The sequence below is a fragment of the Stegostoma tigrinum genome, chromosome 20 (assembly GCF_030684315.1).
Source record: "Stegostoma tigrinum isolate sSteTig4 chromosome 20, sSteTig4.hap1, whole genome shotgun sequence".
NCBI classification, from domain to species: Eukaryota; Metazoa; Chordata; class Chondrichthyes; order Orectolobiformes; family Stegostomatidae; genus Stegostoma; species Stegostoma tigrinum.
In genome coordinates this window covers 21,931,685-21,949,414 of record NC_081373.1, presented here as the reverse complement: position 1 = coordinate 21,949,414, position 17,730 = coordinate 21,931,685, and the positions used below count along the sequence as shown (strand labels likewise).

The 17,730-nt window shown below is 41.2% G+C and overlaps 1 protein-coding gene across 8 annotated transcripts in view; it reads left to right on the top strand.

Moving 5' to 3' along the window:
- Window positions 1–17,730, top strand: part of atrnl1b (attractin-like 1b) — a 959,007-nt gene that overhangs the window by 225,618 nt on the left and 715,659 nt on the right. For 7 of the 8 annotated variants that reach the window (XR_009446966.1, XR_009446967.1, XM_059653033.1 and 4 more), the window contains exons 17-18: window positions 6,988–7,176; window positions 12,900–13,118. Coding sequence is in view for 5 of the 8 variants with exons in the window: in XM_059653033.1 (XP_059509016.1) it covers window positions 6,988–7,176; window positions 12,900–13,118 (408 nt within the window). In the remaining 3 variants the exon portion in view is untranslated. Of the gene's footprint in view, window positions 1–6,987; window positions 7,177–12,899; window positions 13,119–17,730 lie in introns of those variants that run through there. The other variant, XR_009446968.1, reaches the window with a different exon arrangement.

The following is a 17,730-nucleotide window of genomic DNA, read 5'->3' as shown; positions in this document are numbered from 1 at the left end:
ATGAGTTTTGAATGGGAAGGGTTTAGAGAGAAATGGGCCAAATGCTGGAAAATAGGACAAGATTAATTTAGGCTACCTGGTTGGCATGGATGAATCGGACCAAAGGGTCTGTTTCTGTGCTGTACATCTCTACGACCCTAAGTCCAAAGGGCATCTTTGGAACTTCAGAGTTATTCTGAAGAGCTGCCTTTGGACTCTGTTAACTCTGTTTCCCTCACCACAGTTGCTGCCAATCCTGTTGAGGTTCTTCAGCATTTTCTGTTTATATTTCATGTTTCCAGCATCCTGTATTGTACTTTCAATTAATCTCGTACTTTCTGTGTTTGACTAATATTTAAACTTTCATTTTATACTCTAGAGGGCAGACGTGCTCTAGAATTAAAGCAGCTAGAACCATTTACAATACTTGATTTTTGTTTCTTTCACTTGATAAATGTACTAAATCTAAACTTGTTCTAATTTAAATACTTCATATATAAGAAGAAGTTAAAAGTATTTTATATAGAGGAAAAATAATAAGTAAGGGAAATGGGTAAGATATTGTTGCATAACTAAATGCAATAAGAATAATACGTGAAACTCTAGATTTGTTTTGGTTTACTGGTCAAATTGTCTACTCAACTAATTATTTGGCTGTATGTGCTCTAGTGAATATGCTGGCTCCTATATTTGGAAATATTTATGTTCATTTATGCACTAATGGTGCAATTACCAATTCTGAATTTTGATAGATATTTAAATTCAAGAATGGTCAAGAATGAGAAAATGCTATTTATCCATTCAAACTCATGAACTTTGCTAATGGCATCCAATTACATAACATCAATGTTTCTGGAAAAAATTACAGATTTAAGTACAATTCTGAAACAATAAGAATGTGATTATTAGAATCCAGCGTTTGTCAGTTGGAGAAAAAACAAGCATATTTGTACTGACAGGCTTCCCCAAATATGCATTCTAATGATAAAACATGCTTGTGATAAATTTTTGCTGTTTTCTCCGCACGGCATTGGGAGAGGTAACATCTAAATCCTCTGGTTCTGTGACAATTAAAAATGGCATTTAAGTTGTCCACATTGCAGCAAGAACTAATCTTTCAAAATGATTTCATTAGCTGTAAAATGCTTCACCTTCTATGGTTGACAAAATGCTAAATCAATGCAGGAGATTTTATTTTCCTGGAAATACCAAACTGTGCGGGATGTATTGATGGCCATAATTACATAAAGCAAAAAACTGTAGATCCCGGAGAACAAAAATTGCTGGAGAAATGAGTTCTGATGAAAAATCACCAGACTTGAAATAATAACTCTGCTTTCTCCTTTCAGACCTGCAGAGTTTCTCCAAACATTTCTGTTTTTGTTTCACATCTCCATCATGTGCAGTTCTTTGGCCATGCTTACACAATAAAACAAAGTATTCCAATGGCCAGACAACTGCTGCAGCACTGCAGACTGGAGTTCCATGTTGGGACCATGTGGAATTGTAGATGCAGCTGATATTAAGGGAATTGCATAGGAAATTGTAAATTCCAGCAAGTGTCGACAACCCTTCAAGAAAGCTCTTCAGTGTCATAAATTTTGATGGTTGCAGCACACTTAAGCTTATTAATTGCCCACGAAAAGGACCTGATACTATCCAGATTTTACTAATCATGCCATCTGTATTTCTAAAATAAAGATTTTCAAGCCATTTGTGAAAGAGAGAGCCTGCTGAGTTCACAATCTAAAATTTGGATGTGTTCAAACCGCAGACTAAAACTGATGAACATACGCTAAGGTTGAATTTGTTCCACCACATTACTAATAAAGTTTTTTGTAGCTGTTCACCACCACCTTCTCAAGGGCAACTGGAGAAAGGGAATAAATGCTGGATAGCCAATGACACCCATGACCTGTGAGTGAATAAAAAAAAACTGGCAAATAGGATCTTTGTTTAATGACTCCTTCAGAAGAAAACACCAGCAATATAGTTGAGTAAAAACTGTACAAAGGGACACAGTTAAAAATTGAACAGTTGTTATCAGACAAATATTTTGCATTGTAACAGAAGCTGAACCTGAAATCATGGACATTTGAAGACTGCGCTTAATTTCAGATTGTCAAGTCTTAAGCCTGTGAACAACTTGAAACGCAGGAGTCACAGATCAAAACCAAGCCGTAATGAATGTAAAAAAGATGTATTGCATGAAACATGGAGCTCTTTACCCAATGTTAATAGATATAAAACTACAGTTCTGTTCTTTGGGTTGAAGGAGTGAAATGTGATATGGTAATGCCTCTGTTAATCCAGAGGTCCAGGTTAGTGCCCTGGGATATAAATTAAAATCTTCCCTTCAGGAGCTGGTGGAATTTAAATTTCACTAATAAAAAATTTGGAATATAAGGCTCGCATCACTAATGGTGACAATGTCAACCATCATCAATTGTCATAAAACCTATCTTGTTCAATTTTTTTTCTTAAATCAAGGGAATCTGTTGTTCGTTTGACATGTGACTCTGTTTTGTTATGATTGCAGCTGATGTCATGACTGGATTTGTCAGATCCCTGTGTGAGATCTGGCTTTTTATTTTTATTTGGTTTTGACAAGCAGGGTTCTCAGTGAAACCTTAGCCATGCAATGCTGGAGATTTTATTTGTAAGAAAACTATGTACATGTGATATAGGGTTAAAGGTTTCAAAACACACTCAAAAGATATAACACTGTCAATCTAAAAGCACAGTCCTCAAACCAGGAGGAATTTCCTCCTCTTTAACCTCTATAGTTCTTTTAACTGCAGCTTTGACTCCCAGTCTTGAGAACTTCTTGACAGCCTCTTCCTAGAGCTTTTACTCAATTGAGCTTAAACTTTCTCAGTTTCAAATAACTCCTTCAGGGATTTGATTCGAACTCTTCTGGACTGAGATATTTGTTAAACTCTTTATATTGAGAGAACAAGGTGTAGAGCTGGATGAACACAGCAGGCCAGGCAGCATCAGAGGAGCAGGAAAGCTTATGTTTCAGGTCTGGACCCTTCTTCAGAAATGGGGGTGGGGAAGAGGACTCGGGGGGGTGGGGGGGGGGTGGTGGAAGAGAGAGGAGGGGGTGATGATGGAATGTGGATAACGGAGCTGATAGGTGGAGAGATGATGGACCGGTCAAGAGGGTGGGGATGGAACCAGTAAAGGTGAGTGTAGTTAGGGAGTTGGGATGGGGATTGGTTAGTTGGGTGGGAAGGAAGATGGACAGGTCAATGAGGCTGGGATGGGGCTAGTAGGTAAGAAGCGGGCGTGAGGGTTGGTCAGTGGATCAGTGGGCGAAAGGACGGACAGGTTAAGGAGGTGTGGATGGGCTGATCTAGTCTTGGGATGAGGTTGGGGCTGGGGAGATTTTGAAGCTGGTGAACCCCACATGGAGACCATGGGTCTGTAGGGTTCCCAAGTGAAATGAGGTGCTGTTCCTTCAGCCTTCAGTTGGCATTGTTGTGACACTGGTTCACGACAAATGACTGCACCTCCCAGTCACAAACCACTTCAGCTCTCCCTTCCACTCCCTGGATGACATGTCCATCCTAGGTCTCCTCCAGTGTCACAACGATGCCACCCAAAGACTGCAGGAACAGCACCTCATGATTCGCTTGGGAACCCTACAGCCTAATGGTCTCGACGTGGACTTCACAAGCTTCAAAATCTCCCCATCTCCTACCTCATCCCAAGACCAGTCCAGCTCGTCCCTGCTTCCTTGGTCTGTCCGTCTCTTCTCTCAACTATCCATTGACCAACCCCCACTCCCACTTCCTACTACTAGCCTCATCCCCGCCTTCTTGACCTGTCCATCTTCCCTCCCTCCCACCCACCAACCTTTCCTTCCCAATTGACCAACCCCCATCCCAACTCCCTACCTACACTCATCTTTACTGGCTCCACCCTGTCCCCTAGATCTGTCCATCTTTTCTCCACCTATCAGCTCCTTTATTCACCTTCCATCATCGCCTCGCCCTCTCCATTTCAGAGACCCCTTCCCCCTGCCCCATTTCTGAAGAAGGGTCCAGACCCGAAACGTCAGCTTTGCTGCTCCTCTGCTGCCTGGCCTTCTGTGTTCATTCAGCTCTATACCTTGTTATCTCAGACTCCAGCATCAGCAGCCCCTACTATTTCTTAGATTGAGTGAATCTATTTTTAAACTGCTCTAAGTAACTCCTTTGTCAGGAGAAACTGCTTTACAAATCCACCTTCATCCTTATAGATCTGCCCAAACTGAAGCTGATAAAAGCTCTTTTTTTCAAAAAAGGTCAGAATGTCTTCCCTAATCAAAAGGGGAAAAGAAAGCCAATCCCTGATGTTCTGGTCTGGAGCTAGATCTGGGAACTGTATCTGGTAACATTGATAAGTTGAAGTTGAGCCCGAGCATTTTACAAAGCTAGCAAATGCAATGCAATGGGTTAGGTGTAGTTCTAGGACATATTGTTAGGGCATTAATTTTACTGAATCATCTCCTCAATTTGGGTGGGAATTCATAGACCTACCGTATTCTGTTTGCCATGTTTAGGCTGCTGCTGCAGCAGATCTCATGCTCATTATCTTTTGCCTCAGTAGAAAAGGATGATGATAAACTGAGAAACCCAAAAAGCTTAAAATAAACTGAAATTGAATGCCAATAACAGGTTTTCAAAATTATGCAGAAACCTTGGTGAAAACCAAAAAGGTTTGAGCAATGGGAAAAGAGTGCGCGATATTTGATTTATCCAGTCTAGCATACATACAGTAGCAATTTCAAAAAAGAAAACCTTTATGCAAATCATCTGGGCTTCCTTAATTTGCAGTTTGCACTAATCTTCCTCAGTATAGCAATAAACTCTAATTACTGTCTTTTGTAGACTTTTAGTTGCATTGCCAGAACTTCTCTAACCATTAACAAAAGGTCCCTTGCTCCATTGTACTGGTTTAATTTTGAGTCTTTATAGAAAAGCATATTTCAACTTTAATGGCCAATAGGTCCATGGCACTCCCACCCTCTGAAAATTTTGAAACATGTCAGATGAAGTTTCATGTTTTTGTCACTGTATTTCTAGATATTGCAATTATGTTTGCAGAATGTTTTGAATGCTCTGCAGTTTATACATTATTTGCCATTATAAAAAGTACACAGTTATGTTATTTTTCAGGAAAAAAAACTGTCAAGTTGTTGAATTTAATGTCAGATTAACCTACTACCAGGCATTGATTCAAATGCAAGTAGTTAATAAATAGACTCCTAACACCCCTACTGCAAGCTCCTACTTGGGAAATATAGCATAAGCTTCAGTATATTAGAATTTTCTGTAAGTTGGTACAAATGGTCTTGTATAAATTAACTACAGTAAAAAATCAAGTCATTTATGTCAGTGCAAAAGGGATAATCCAGTATGATCTAAGTGCAATGTCCTTTAGGAAAAGAAATCTGCCATCCTAACCCCATCTGGCCTACACATGACTTCAGACCCACAGCAATTTGGGTGATTTTGACTGGCCCTCTGGGGATTTATGAATGCGCAATAGATGCTGGTGTAGTCAGTCATGGACAAGTTGAGTGAGTGGGCACAAGCATGACAGAACGAGTATATTGTGGGTAAATGAGAGGTTGTCGGTTTTGGTAACAAAAGCAGGAAGATGAATTAGTATCTAAATAATTGGGAAAAGGGGAAGTACACCAGTTGCTGTAAGTAAAAATGCATGTTCAGCCAGTAATGAAGAAAGTAAGTGGCACATTGACCTTCATAGTGTGGGGGGGCATGGTGGTGCAGTGTTTACCACTGCTGCCTGTCAGCGCCAGAGACCTGGGTTCGATTTCACCTGTCTGGAGTTTGCATGTTCTCCCCGTGTCTGCATGGGTTTCCTCTGGGTGTTCCAGTTTCCTCCCACAGTCCGAACATGTGCAGGCTAGGTGGATTGGCCATGCTAAATTGCCTGTAGTATTGAGGGATGTGTAGATTAGGTGGGTTATAGGGGGATTGGTCTGGATGGGATGCTCTGAGGGGTGGTGTGGACTTCTTGGGCTGAATAGCCTGTTTCTAAACTGTAGGGATTCTATGATCTATGATTTTGAGTACAAAAGCAGAGATGTATAGCTGCGATTGCACAGAACCTTGATGAAACCACACCTGGAGTATTGTGTAAGAACAAAAAGAACTGCAAATGCTGTAAATCAGGAACTAAAACAAAGTTGCTGGAAAAACTCAGCAGGTCTGGCAGCATCTGTGAAGGAATAAAACAGAGTTAACGTTTCGGCTCTGGTGACCCTTCCTCAGAATTCACTGGACCCAAAACGTTAACTCTGTTTTTTTCCTTCACAGATGCTGCCAGACCTGCTGAGTTTTTCCAGCAACTTTGGTTTTGTTCCTGGATTGTTTTGTACAGTTTTGGCCTCCTTATCTGAGGAAGAATGTTGTGGCTATGGAGGGAGTGCATTGAATGTCAACGAGGTTGATTCCTGTGATGGCAAGACTGATGTATGATGAGAGACTGGATTGGTTAGAACCTATATATATTGCAGTTTAGAAGAATGAGGGGAGAAGAATCTTTTGGAGTCCTGTAAAATTCAAACGGGGCTAGACAGGATAAGCGTAGGAAGGATGTTCCTGAACCAGGGGGCACAGTCTGAGAATAGAGAGTAGCTGATTTAGGACTTAAATGAGGAGAAATTTCCTCACTCCATGAGAAATGAGTCTGTGGAGTTCTTTGCAACAGAAAGCAGTTGAGGCCAAAAGATTTAATAGATGCTGCTCATAGGGCTAACACCATCACTGGGGAAAGGGTGAAAGTGCGTGCAGGTTACTGTGTTGGATGATCAACCATGAACATATTGAATTGTGGAATGGCCTTGAAGGGTCAAATGAATTCTTCTTCCAATTTTTCTGCGTGATAGCCACACATTGGGAACAAACAGTAAACAATTGATATTTTGACTGGAAAGTGCTGTAATTATTGCTTAGTTTAATTCTGAGTAAGAGATATGTTCTTCTTTTACAGTCAGTCCAAATCAAAAAGCCAGACCCTGCAAGACACCTTGTTCCCTCCGAACAACTTGTTCGAACTGCACAAGCCAGAATGTGGAATGTATGTGGTGCAGCAGTGCTAAGCGTTGTGTGGATTCAAATACATATGTAATTTCTTTTCCATATGGACAGTGCATGGAGTGGCAAACTGTGAACTGTCTTTGTAAGTACTTGATTATTTTGTTTTACAAGGCATATCTTGGTTGAATAGCAACTTTATACAATAAGAATCTCATGATGGGATGCTGCAGTTGACCTAAATACATGCAATGAAGATAAATAATGACCAAGATAGCCACTTTAATTTGCTTCCCAATAACCTGTGCTCAAAGCAATTGTATGTGGCTTTTATGCCTTCAGCTGTAGGACTTCTCAAACAGTTGACATTTTTATGGCTTTGACTACTTAGACTTTCAGGAAGGAGCCCCATGGCAATAGAGTAATTGTAGCTGCCTTTCGCATTAAGACAATCAGGTCCAGAACTGTGATATACTTTCATGAATAATTGGGTATTCTCAAGTTAGGTTTCTGGTTTTCACTGGTCTTAGACCCTACCCAAGCCTTGCTGCTTTTTGGACTTATTGGCAGTTGACGGTAGTATTGGCTAAGTCAGTTGCAGACTGATATCTGATTTAATAGATCATTTTATTTCAATTTAACATAGTGGTCGTTTGCTGAAACAATAGCATGCGATGCTGCAGATTTGCTTTCAACAATAAAACAGGAGTTTCGTACACAAGAAATGCAGATAAGTAGGATAAACCCATTAATTTACATAGTTGGTAACACAATTTGAAAGATTTGAAAATGCTTGGCAAAAAAGAATCCCAACTGTTCCTAATACCATCACTTTACACTCTTCAAATATCAACGAATTCCCTTCTTCATCACATCCAAAAGTTTAACATAACTGTTTCTTTTTCTTATTTCTGGTCTTGAGATGTGAATAGTCTCTTCCTTGATTATTCACACAACTGAAACATTGGAACAAAAACAAAGGTGCTAGAAAAGTTCAGTAGGTCTGGCAGCATCTGCGAAGGAAAAAAGCAGAGTTAACATTTTAGGTCTGGTGACCCTTCCTCAGAACTGATAGTAGCTGGGAAAACGTCATTTTAAGTGCAAAAAAAGGGGAGGGGGATGGGGTAGGGAGTAAACGATAAGATCGAGCCAAAAGAGAGAGCAGAACAGTTGGACAGACCGAGTTGATAACGATCAGGCTGGGAGGGTGAATAGTTTTCCTGGGGACTGTTAGTGACTAATAACAGTATTGTGGAATGGCAGGCTACGTGGTCACAAGGCCTGGTGTGTGGGGTGGGTGGTGGGACATTGGAGAGTTTAGGCCCTAAAATTATTGAACTCTATATTGAGTCTGGAGGGCTGCAAGGTCCCCAAACAGAAATTGAGGTTCTTCTAGCTTGCATTGAGCATTGCTAGAACACTGCAGCAAGCCAGAGACAGAGATGTTGGTTAGGAAACAGGGTGGTGCGTTAAAGTGGCAGGCAATGGTAGTTCACGTTTTTGCGAGTACAACGTAGATGTTCTGCAAAGTGGTCACCTAGTCTACGCTTCATTTCCCCAGTGTAGAGGAGACCACGTTGTCAGCAGAGAATGCAGTAGACGAGATTCTGGGAAGTGCATGATGGAAGGTGTGTTTAGGCCCTTGGATACTGGGAAGAAGGGAGGTAAATGGGCAGGTGTTGCATCTTTGCCAGTTACAGGGGAAGGTGCAGTAGGGCTGTGGGGAGGTGATGGGGGTGAAGGAAGTGTGGATCAGGGTGCCCTGGAGGGAACAGTCCCTGCAAAAGGCAGACAAGGGAGGGGAGGGGAAGGGAACAGTTGTCTGGTGGTGACATCTTGCCGGAGGTGGTGGAAATGGCGTCTGATGATTTTCTGGATGTGGATACTGGTGGGGTGATAGCAAAGGACAAGGGAAACCATATCACTGTTGCAGGAGGGAGGAGAAGGGGTGCGGGCAGATGTGCAGGAGATGGATCAGATCTGGTTTAGGGCCCTGTCAAACACTGAGCTAGGGAATCCTCATTTGAGGAAGAAGGTGGATGTTTCGGAGGCTCCCTTGTTGATATTGGCCTCACTTGAACATATATGACGGACACAGAGGAATTGAGAGAACGAGATGGAGTCTTTACAGAAAGTGGGGTATGAGGATGTATAGTCCAGGTAGCTATGGGAGTCGGTGGGTTTGTAGTGGATATTAGTGGCCAGTCTATCCCCAAAATCAAAACAGAAATGTCGAGGACGGGAAGGGAGGAGTCAGGGATAGACCAGGTGAAAAAGATGGCAGGGTGGTAATTGGAGGGGAAATTGAAGTTTTCCAGTTACAGACGAGAGAGGGAAGCAGCACTAATGATATCATTGTATTGGAGAAAGAGTTGTGGGAGGGGGCTGGAATAGGACTGGAACAAGGAATGTTCCACGTACTGAAAAAAAGGTTGAGAGGTGACTTAATTGAGACATATAAGATAATCAGAGGGTTAGATAGGGTGGATAGGGAGAGCCTTTTTCCTAAGATGGTGACGGCGAGCATAGCTTTAAATTGAGTGGTGAAAGATGTGGGACAGATGTCAGAGGTAGTTTCTTTACTCAGAGAATAGTAAGGGAATGGAACGCTTTGCCTGCAACGGTAGGAGATTCGCCAACTTTAGGTACATTTAAGTCATCATTGGATAAGCATATGGACGTCCTTGGAATAGTGTAGGTTAGATGGGTTTGAGATCGGTATGACAGGTCGGCTCAACGTTGAGGGCCGAAGGGCCTGTACTGTGCTGTTATGTTCTATGTTCTGTGTTCAATGTACCTTACAAACAGGCATAACCGGAGCCCATGTGGGTACCTATGGCCACCTGAAGATGAGAGAAGTTAAAAGGGAAGTTTTTGAGGGTGATGTCGAGCTTGGCCAAGTGGAGGAGGGTGATGGTGGGGATGGTTCAGGTCTTTGTTCCAGGAAGAAATGGAGAGCTCCAAGAACCTTCAGGTGAGGAATAGACGTGTAGAAGGATTACCCGTCCATGGTAAAGAGGAGGTAGCTGGAACCGACGTAAGGCGTCAGAGGAGGCATGGATGTATGTGGGCGAAGATTGGACTGGGGAGAGATTACTGAGTCAAGATAGGAAGAGATGAGTCTGTGGGACAGGAGAACGCTGAAACAATGGGTCTGCCCAGACAGTCCTGTTTGTGGATTTTTGGGACGAAGTAGAAGCAAGCTGTGCGGGCTGGGGTTGCGATGAGCTTGGAAGCAGAGGTGGGGGAGATCACCGGATGAGATGAGGTCAGTTACTGAAGGAATGTGTTTGGTGGCAGGGAAATTTAATTAGATCTCTTTCTCCTTCCTGCTTTTGTCCCAATTAGGTTATTAAGGGTGCAGACTCATGGACAACCATCCCACCCAATGTCAATTGAGTGGTCAATCAGTGCTGAATTAGGGATTTTCTTAACCTACCGTGGGTGAGAGAGACCATGTTTGAAGCTGAAAAGGCAATCACTAAGGACGATGTTCATTTTTGTGATTAAGGGACTGAGCATAATAAATGAACTAATGCGAGCCCTGCCTTTACTGTTGACCCTCTCCCTATCCCCTGTGACTTCAACCCTGCAGTGGCACCTCCTACTACCACTCACTTGGTGACCTTGGATTTCCCCAACGTTTCTACTAAGCAATGAATAGCTGTTGGCCTTTGATTTGGAACTACTCTTGATGGGTTGGACTTGTACCCCAGACTCCTTGATTTTGAGGATGTACTACTGTTGGCCAGTTTGGTGTTCGTTCCCAAAGGAGCTGATGCAAACCTCTGGCCAGCTGTCCAGCTAGAGTTGAGAGCCTACTGCCTATGTTGAGTTCTGTCAATTGACTGAGGGCAGAGTTGCTGGAAAATATAGGAAAATACAGAACAGGTACTAGGTGGAGAAAAACATGTGGTATTTAGGGAGTGAATGCTTATTTATCCATTCAATTCATTGTCTACCACTTTAATTGTGTATTCATTATCATTCTGATTTTCCTTTTGTTTGAACTAATTTTTGTTCAAAAATTGAGGTGATAATCATTCCTAATTTATTTTAGTAAATATTGAGCTGATACTCATGTCATATATAATTTAGTGTGTTGTCTATAAGAAATCAGTAAACAAATGCAGAAAAGCTATTGGTTACACAATAGAACCAGTTTTGAAGAAACTAGCAGAAAACCAAATTTGACAACTGAATGGTCTTTATTAGAACATTTAATTTAAATGTGAGTCAGGCAAGTTGCTAAATGAGCCATTGCAGCATTCTCATTCTGAGAAGTTGGAAAGACAGTAAAGAGAGAGTGCCTTTCAGAAATATTCCATTTGAAGTTTCTTTGTGAAGAGATTAATATTTAAAACCTCTGTATTAAAAGATACATCATTTGTAATAAATACCTTAATGACAGAGTATATTGTTGAAATGTCATATGTCCACACAGTGATGTGACAAAGAAATTGCACATTGTGGATTTCTATTCATTCAGATTTCTGTATTTCCCTGAAACTTAAAACAATTTTGATTGTGACAGTTTTAAACTTACACATAACCTCGAGAGTTACAGCACGTAAGAATTAGAAAAATAGATTCCGTATACTTTAATGTGCAATTTGTTTTTGTAAAAATGTGGCAAACATTTACTGTGCAGCTATGTGCATATTATTTTAGAGAATCAAAATGTGTGTTTTAATCTGTGACCTCATGGTTGCTGAATTTTCAGTCTAGTATGAAATGATTGAAAGATGCTGACTTGGTGAGAAACCTGGCAGGGGATGAGGCCTTTAAAATAATATTTAATATTTAAGATATTAAATTTAAATCAAAGTAATTTTTTGAGTACTGGTTCCATCATTGTTAGATGTAATTGTAATTGTATTTGGGAATGGAGATGATTCGAGTTAATTTACTTGCTCAGTGGAAATGATTGAATCTTCATTGAGTACACTCCAACTGTTGCTTTTTGCTTTGGGAATTGTTTTAAAAGGCGATAAATTAAAGTGAAATCGGCCTGTCCAGAAAAAGAATCCCATATTGTCTGAGAATTTCTTTTTTAAAAAAGGCAGGTTAATAGTGCATAACTTTATAATGCTCTATTACAAAAGTTCGAACAATGGATTGATTACTGGATGATTTATACTTTCCTGCCATTAGTCTTGCCAAAATGGTACTAAGCTTTCAGCCTTTTGATAACTTTCTTGGAAAGGGCACAAAGTGAGGACCCTATTAATACGTTAGTTTCTGTTGCCAATAGTCTTGAACTGTGAAACCAGTCGGCTATCATTGTGTACTTTATTTGCCATTTGCAAATTTATTAACCTGGATGAAAGGTTAAACTGAGGAGTTTATAAAAACATTCCAACAAATTCCATAGAGAGAATGAAATGCTTTAGGAATACAAAGACAGGTGGAATTGATGATAATCGAAGAGAAGACAAATTGAGAAGTGCTCTAAAGTAAAACAAAAAACTGGTTATTGGAAAACTGAAACAAAAAGTTGTAGTGCTGGAGAAACTGAGCAGATCGGGCAAGAGAGAGAAAGTTAATGTTTTGAGTCTAGTGACCCTTTATCAGAACTGGACAGTTCTGACTACATGAAAAATGTAGACCTTTATTATTGAATAATAATAGAGAAGCATATTCTGAGATATGCGATCACTGTCAGTTCAAAAAAAAATGAAAATTGCACAGATTGTTCACTGTTAAACTTTTATTGTATAATATTTCACATTACACTTCTAACCTGGCTGAGTCAACAAGTTGTTCTATCCAATGGATGCTTAATTTGAATGTTGTATTTGTGAGAAGAAGGCAATATCTTCGAATTTTTATTTCAATTAAGATTTAATTTTTTTTCATTTTTCTCAGCTCAAAATTGTTCTGGACTTCGTACATGTCAACAGTGTTTGGAACATCCTGGTTGTGGTTGGTGTAATGATCCTGCAAATACAGGGAAAGGACAATGTGTAGAAGGCTCTTCAAGAGGACCAATGAAATCTGCTGGCAAGAAGGTCCAAGAAATGATACTTGATATGGATCTTTGCCCAAAAGACAAAAACAATGAATGGGCTTTTATTCAATGCCCAGGTAGGCTTTAGCTTTCTTAGCAAAGAATTGTTTTTGAAAACTTACAATTGAAATAGTTAATTATAAAAACAGGTAACTTAAGGAAAATTCAAGGTCCTGTTAATGCAGTTAATAGACACCGCATTTATTTTAAGCAAAGAAAAATAAAAAGCATAGGAGAAACTCAGCAGGTCTGGCAGCATCTGCGGAGAGAAAAGAAGTAATATTTCAAGTCCTGTGACCCTTTGTCGGAAGTACAGAATTCATTGTGAAGGGTCACAGGACTTGAAATATTAATTCTTTTCTCTCCGCAGATGCTGCCAGACCTGCTGAGTTTTTCCTCCAATTTCTGTTTTTGTTCATTTCAAATCATTAGCATTTATAGTTCTCTTGTTTTATTTTAGAGCTTGTATGTTAGTTCATTGTTTTTGTAGAAATGTTTATGGAATGACATTGAAACATTAATTTCTGAAATGTTATATATGAAGTAGCCGAGAGTAAACCTGCGCTGATTCATAATCCTTATTTTCTACTTATTGCCAGTACGCAGTTTCCATCCCTCTGTTTGCCTTCTGTTCATGTGTCTATCAAGATGAATCTTAAATGTTGCTAACATGCTTGTTTCCACCACCTCCGCTGGCAATGTGTTCCAGGCGTCCACATCCTATCCTAAAACCTGCCAGACCCGGCTTGGCTTTCATTAAATTTGTGCAAAACTAATGCAAATAGATGTCCACTCTTATAGAAACTGTGTGTCATAGAATTAGTACTGCAAGGTGGAGGCCATTTGACCCATCCAGTTTGTCAGGTCTCTAGAGAAACATAATTGGCCCCATTGCATCACTGGATCCTTGTGGTCCTGCAAAATTTTCATTCAGATTCTAGTAGAATGTTTTTTTGAAGTCATTCATCATGTCCACTTGCGGCAGCAGGTTCCAGATCATTACCACATCATAAGTACGTCCTTCCTCTCATCCCTTTTACATAGAACATAAAACATAGAACAGTACAGCATAGAACAGGCCCTTCAGCCCATGATGTTGTGCCGACCGTTGATCCTCATGTATGCACCCTCAAATTTCTGTGACCATATGCATGTCCAGCAGTCTCTTAAATGTCCCCAATGACCTTGCTTCCACAACTGCTGCTGGCAACGCATTCCATGCTCTCACAACTCTCTGTGTAAAGAACCCGCCTCTGACATCCCTTCTATACTTCCCCCAACCAGCTTAAAACTATGACCCCTCGTGTTAGCCTTTTCTGCCCTGGGAAATAGTCTCTGGTTATCAACTCTATCTATGCCTCTCATTACCTTGTATACCTCAATTAGGTTCCCTCTCCTCCTCCTTTTCTCCAATGAAAAGAGACCGAGCTCAGTCAACCTATCTTCATAAGATAAGCTCTCCAGTCCAGGCAGCATCCTGGTAAACCTCCTCTGAACCCTCTCCAAAGCATCCACATCTTTCCTATAATAGGGCGACCAGAACTGGACGCAGTATTCCAAGTGCGGTCTAACCAAAGTTTTATAGAGCTGCAACAAGATCTCACGACTCTTAAACTCAATCCCCCTGTTAATGAAAGCCAAAACACCATATGCTTCCTTAACAACCCTGTCCACTTGGGTGGCCATTTTAAGGGATCTATGTATCTGCACACCAAGATCCCTCTGTTCCTCCACACTGCCAAGAATCCTATCCTTAATCCTGTACTCAGCTTTCAAATTCGACCTTCCAAAATGCATCACTTCGCATTTATCCAGGTTGAACTCCATCTGCCACCTCTCAGCCCATCTCTGCATCCTGTCAATGTCCCGCTGCAGCCTACAACAGCCCTCTATACTGTCAACGACACCTCCAACCTTCGTGTCGTCTGCAAACTTGCTGACCCATCCTTCAATCCCCCCATCCAAGTCATTAATAAAAATTACAAACAGTAGAGGCCCAAGGACAGAGCCCTGTGGAACACCACTCACCACTGACTTCCAGGCAGAATATTTTCCTTCTACTACCACTCGCTGTCTTCTGTTGGCCAGCCAATTCTGTATCCAAGCAGCTAAGTTCCCCTGTATCCCATTCCTCCTGACCTTCTGAATGAGCCTACCATGGGGAACCTTATCAAATGCCTTGCTGAAGTCCATATACACCACATCCACAGCTCGACCCTCATCAACTTTTCTAGTCACATCCTCAAAGAACTCGATAAGGTTTGTGAGGCATGACCTGCCCCCCTGAAAGTCGTGATGATTGCATTTAATCAAGCCATTCTCTTCCAGATGGTCATAAATCCTATCCCTCAGATTCCTTTCTAACACCTTCCAGACGACAGACGTGAGACTTAGTGGTCTGTAATTGCCGGGGATTTCCCTATTTCCTTTCTTGAAGAGAGGAATTACATTTGCCTCTCTCCAGTCCTCAGGTACAACCCCAGTGGAGAGCGAGGATGCAAAGATCTTCGCAAGTGGCGAAGCAATTGCATTTCTCGTTTCCCAAAGCAGCCGAGGACAAATCTGGTCTGGGCCTGGCGACTTGTCAATCTTAATGTTTGACAAAATTTTCAGCACATCAGCTTCCTCTATCTCTCTCCATTCCAGCATGCACACCTGCTCTTCAAAGGTTTCATTTACTACAAAGTTTGTTTCTTTTGTAAAGACAGAAGCAAAAAACTCATTTAGGGCTTCCCCTACCTCAGACTCCACACACAAGTTCCCTATGCTATCCCTGATCGGCCCTACTCTTTCTTTGACCATTCTCTTATTCCTCACATAAGTGTAAAATGCCTTTGTGTTCTCCCTAATCCGTTCGGCCAAGCCTTTCTCATGCCCCCTCCTGGCTCTCCTCAGACCATTTTTGAGCTCCTTCCTCGCCTGCCTGTAATCCTCTAGAGCTGAGCTTGACCCTAGCTTCCTCCACCTTTATGTAAGCTACCTTCTTCCTGTTGACGAGAAGCTCCGCCGCTCTCGTCATCCAAGGTTCCTTTATCTTACCCCTTGCCTGTCTCAGAGGGTCATATTTATTCATCACTCGCAACAACTGTTCCTTAAACAGTCTCCACATGTCTAGAGTGCCTTTTCCATGGAACAATTGCTCCCAGTCCATGCTTCCTAACTCGTGTCTAATCGCATCATAGTCTCCTCTTCGCCCATTAAATATCCTCCCATTTTGCCTAATCCTGTCCTTCTCCATAGCTATGTAGAATGTGAGGCAGTTATGGTCACGATCACCAAAATGCTCCCCCACCACAAGATCTGATACCTCCCCCGGTTCGTTTCCGAGCACCAAGTCTAGAATGGCTTCTCCCCTCGTCGGCCTGTCAACGGCATCTATCTCTTGCCCAAAACCTTAAATCTGTTCTCCTTGTCCTTATAAACTAAACTAATGTGCACTACATTTTTGTTTTTGTTTCAGCTTGTACACCTCTGTTAAATATCTCCTAATCTATATCTCTACCAAATTTCACCCCCCTTCAAGCAGAGAACTCCATCTCCTCCAACCTAATTTTGTACCTGAAAGGTCTTACCTCAAATCATTCTAGTAAACGTATTTTGCTTTTGTCAATGTCTCACCTCTTTTTCTGAAATCTGATGTCCAGAACTGTACATCATATTCTAGTTGTGTCCTAACTAGAGCATTAGCTCAGGATAGCTGCACTGTTTTTATACTGAATGCTTCTGTCTATGAAGTCTGTAGGTACTTTCTAAACAAACTCTTCTGAGATGTTACTGTAAACCTCTGGATCAGGTAGGATTTGAACTCATGCCCCCAGCCCCAAGTTAGGGACCCTAGTACTGTGCCTCAAGAGCTTTTGCATTAACCCTATTTGCTTTTTTTGCACTCTTTTGACATAACATACATCCGAGGCTGAAAGGATAACATCCCCCCCCCCCCCCCCCCAGGCCCTCCTGTCCCTGCACATGCTTCAGAATTATGCTATTAAGACCTTTTGCCTTCTCCCTTTCCTTTCAACTATAATTCATCAGTTGTCACTTCTATAATAAAATAACCTGTCATTTGTCTCTCGTTTCTGAGAACACTTTTTCTGTCCTGTTGATTAGTATCATTTTCAAGCTTGGTATCATTGGCAATTGTTGAAACTTTCCCCTCTCTTCTAATATTTCTTCATTTATCTAACTTTGAATCTTGAGCATCACCACTGTCTGTCTTTCTCCAGGCTAAGAAAGAGCCATTGTATGTCATAAAGTTATGACACAGAAGGAAAGTATTTGACCCACCAAGTCCTTGCCAGCTTTTTGTACCGGTCACTGAATCTGTTGTTTAGCCATTTTTGAAAGCAGGCTGTCACTGAATCTCCTGTTTCATAAGCATCAGTTTTGTTTCTGAACCATCTGTGTGGTTCTTTGTCCTGTTTACTTAAAATTCATATTGAAAACATTCATCTTTCTTTCTTATCAGCTGTGTCTCCCTGATTGGTCCAGATTAACAGCCCCAATCAGGGAACTCATATTCTGAGGTCCAGCTGGCTAACCTCATTATAATCATTACAAAACTCCTCTTCTGAGCCAATGATCACAGAGAGGGTTGAATCCTTTAGGAACCTCCTGAGGTGTTTTGACACCGAGTCAGGTTCCTCCAACTTGGAATCAAACACAGGTAAGTGTAATAAATGGGAGCTTGTA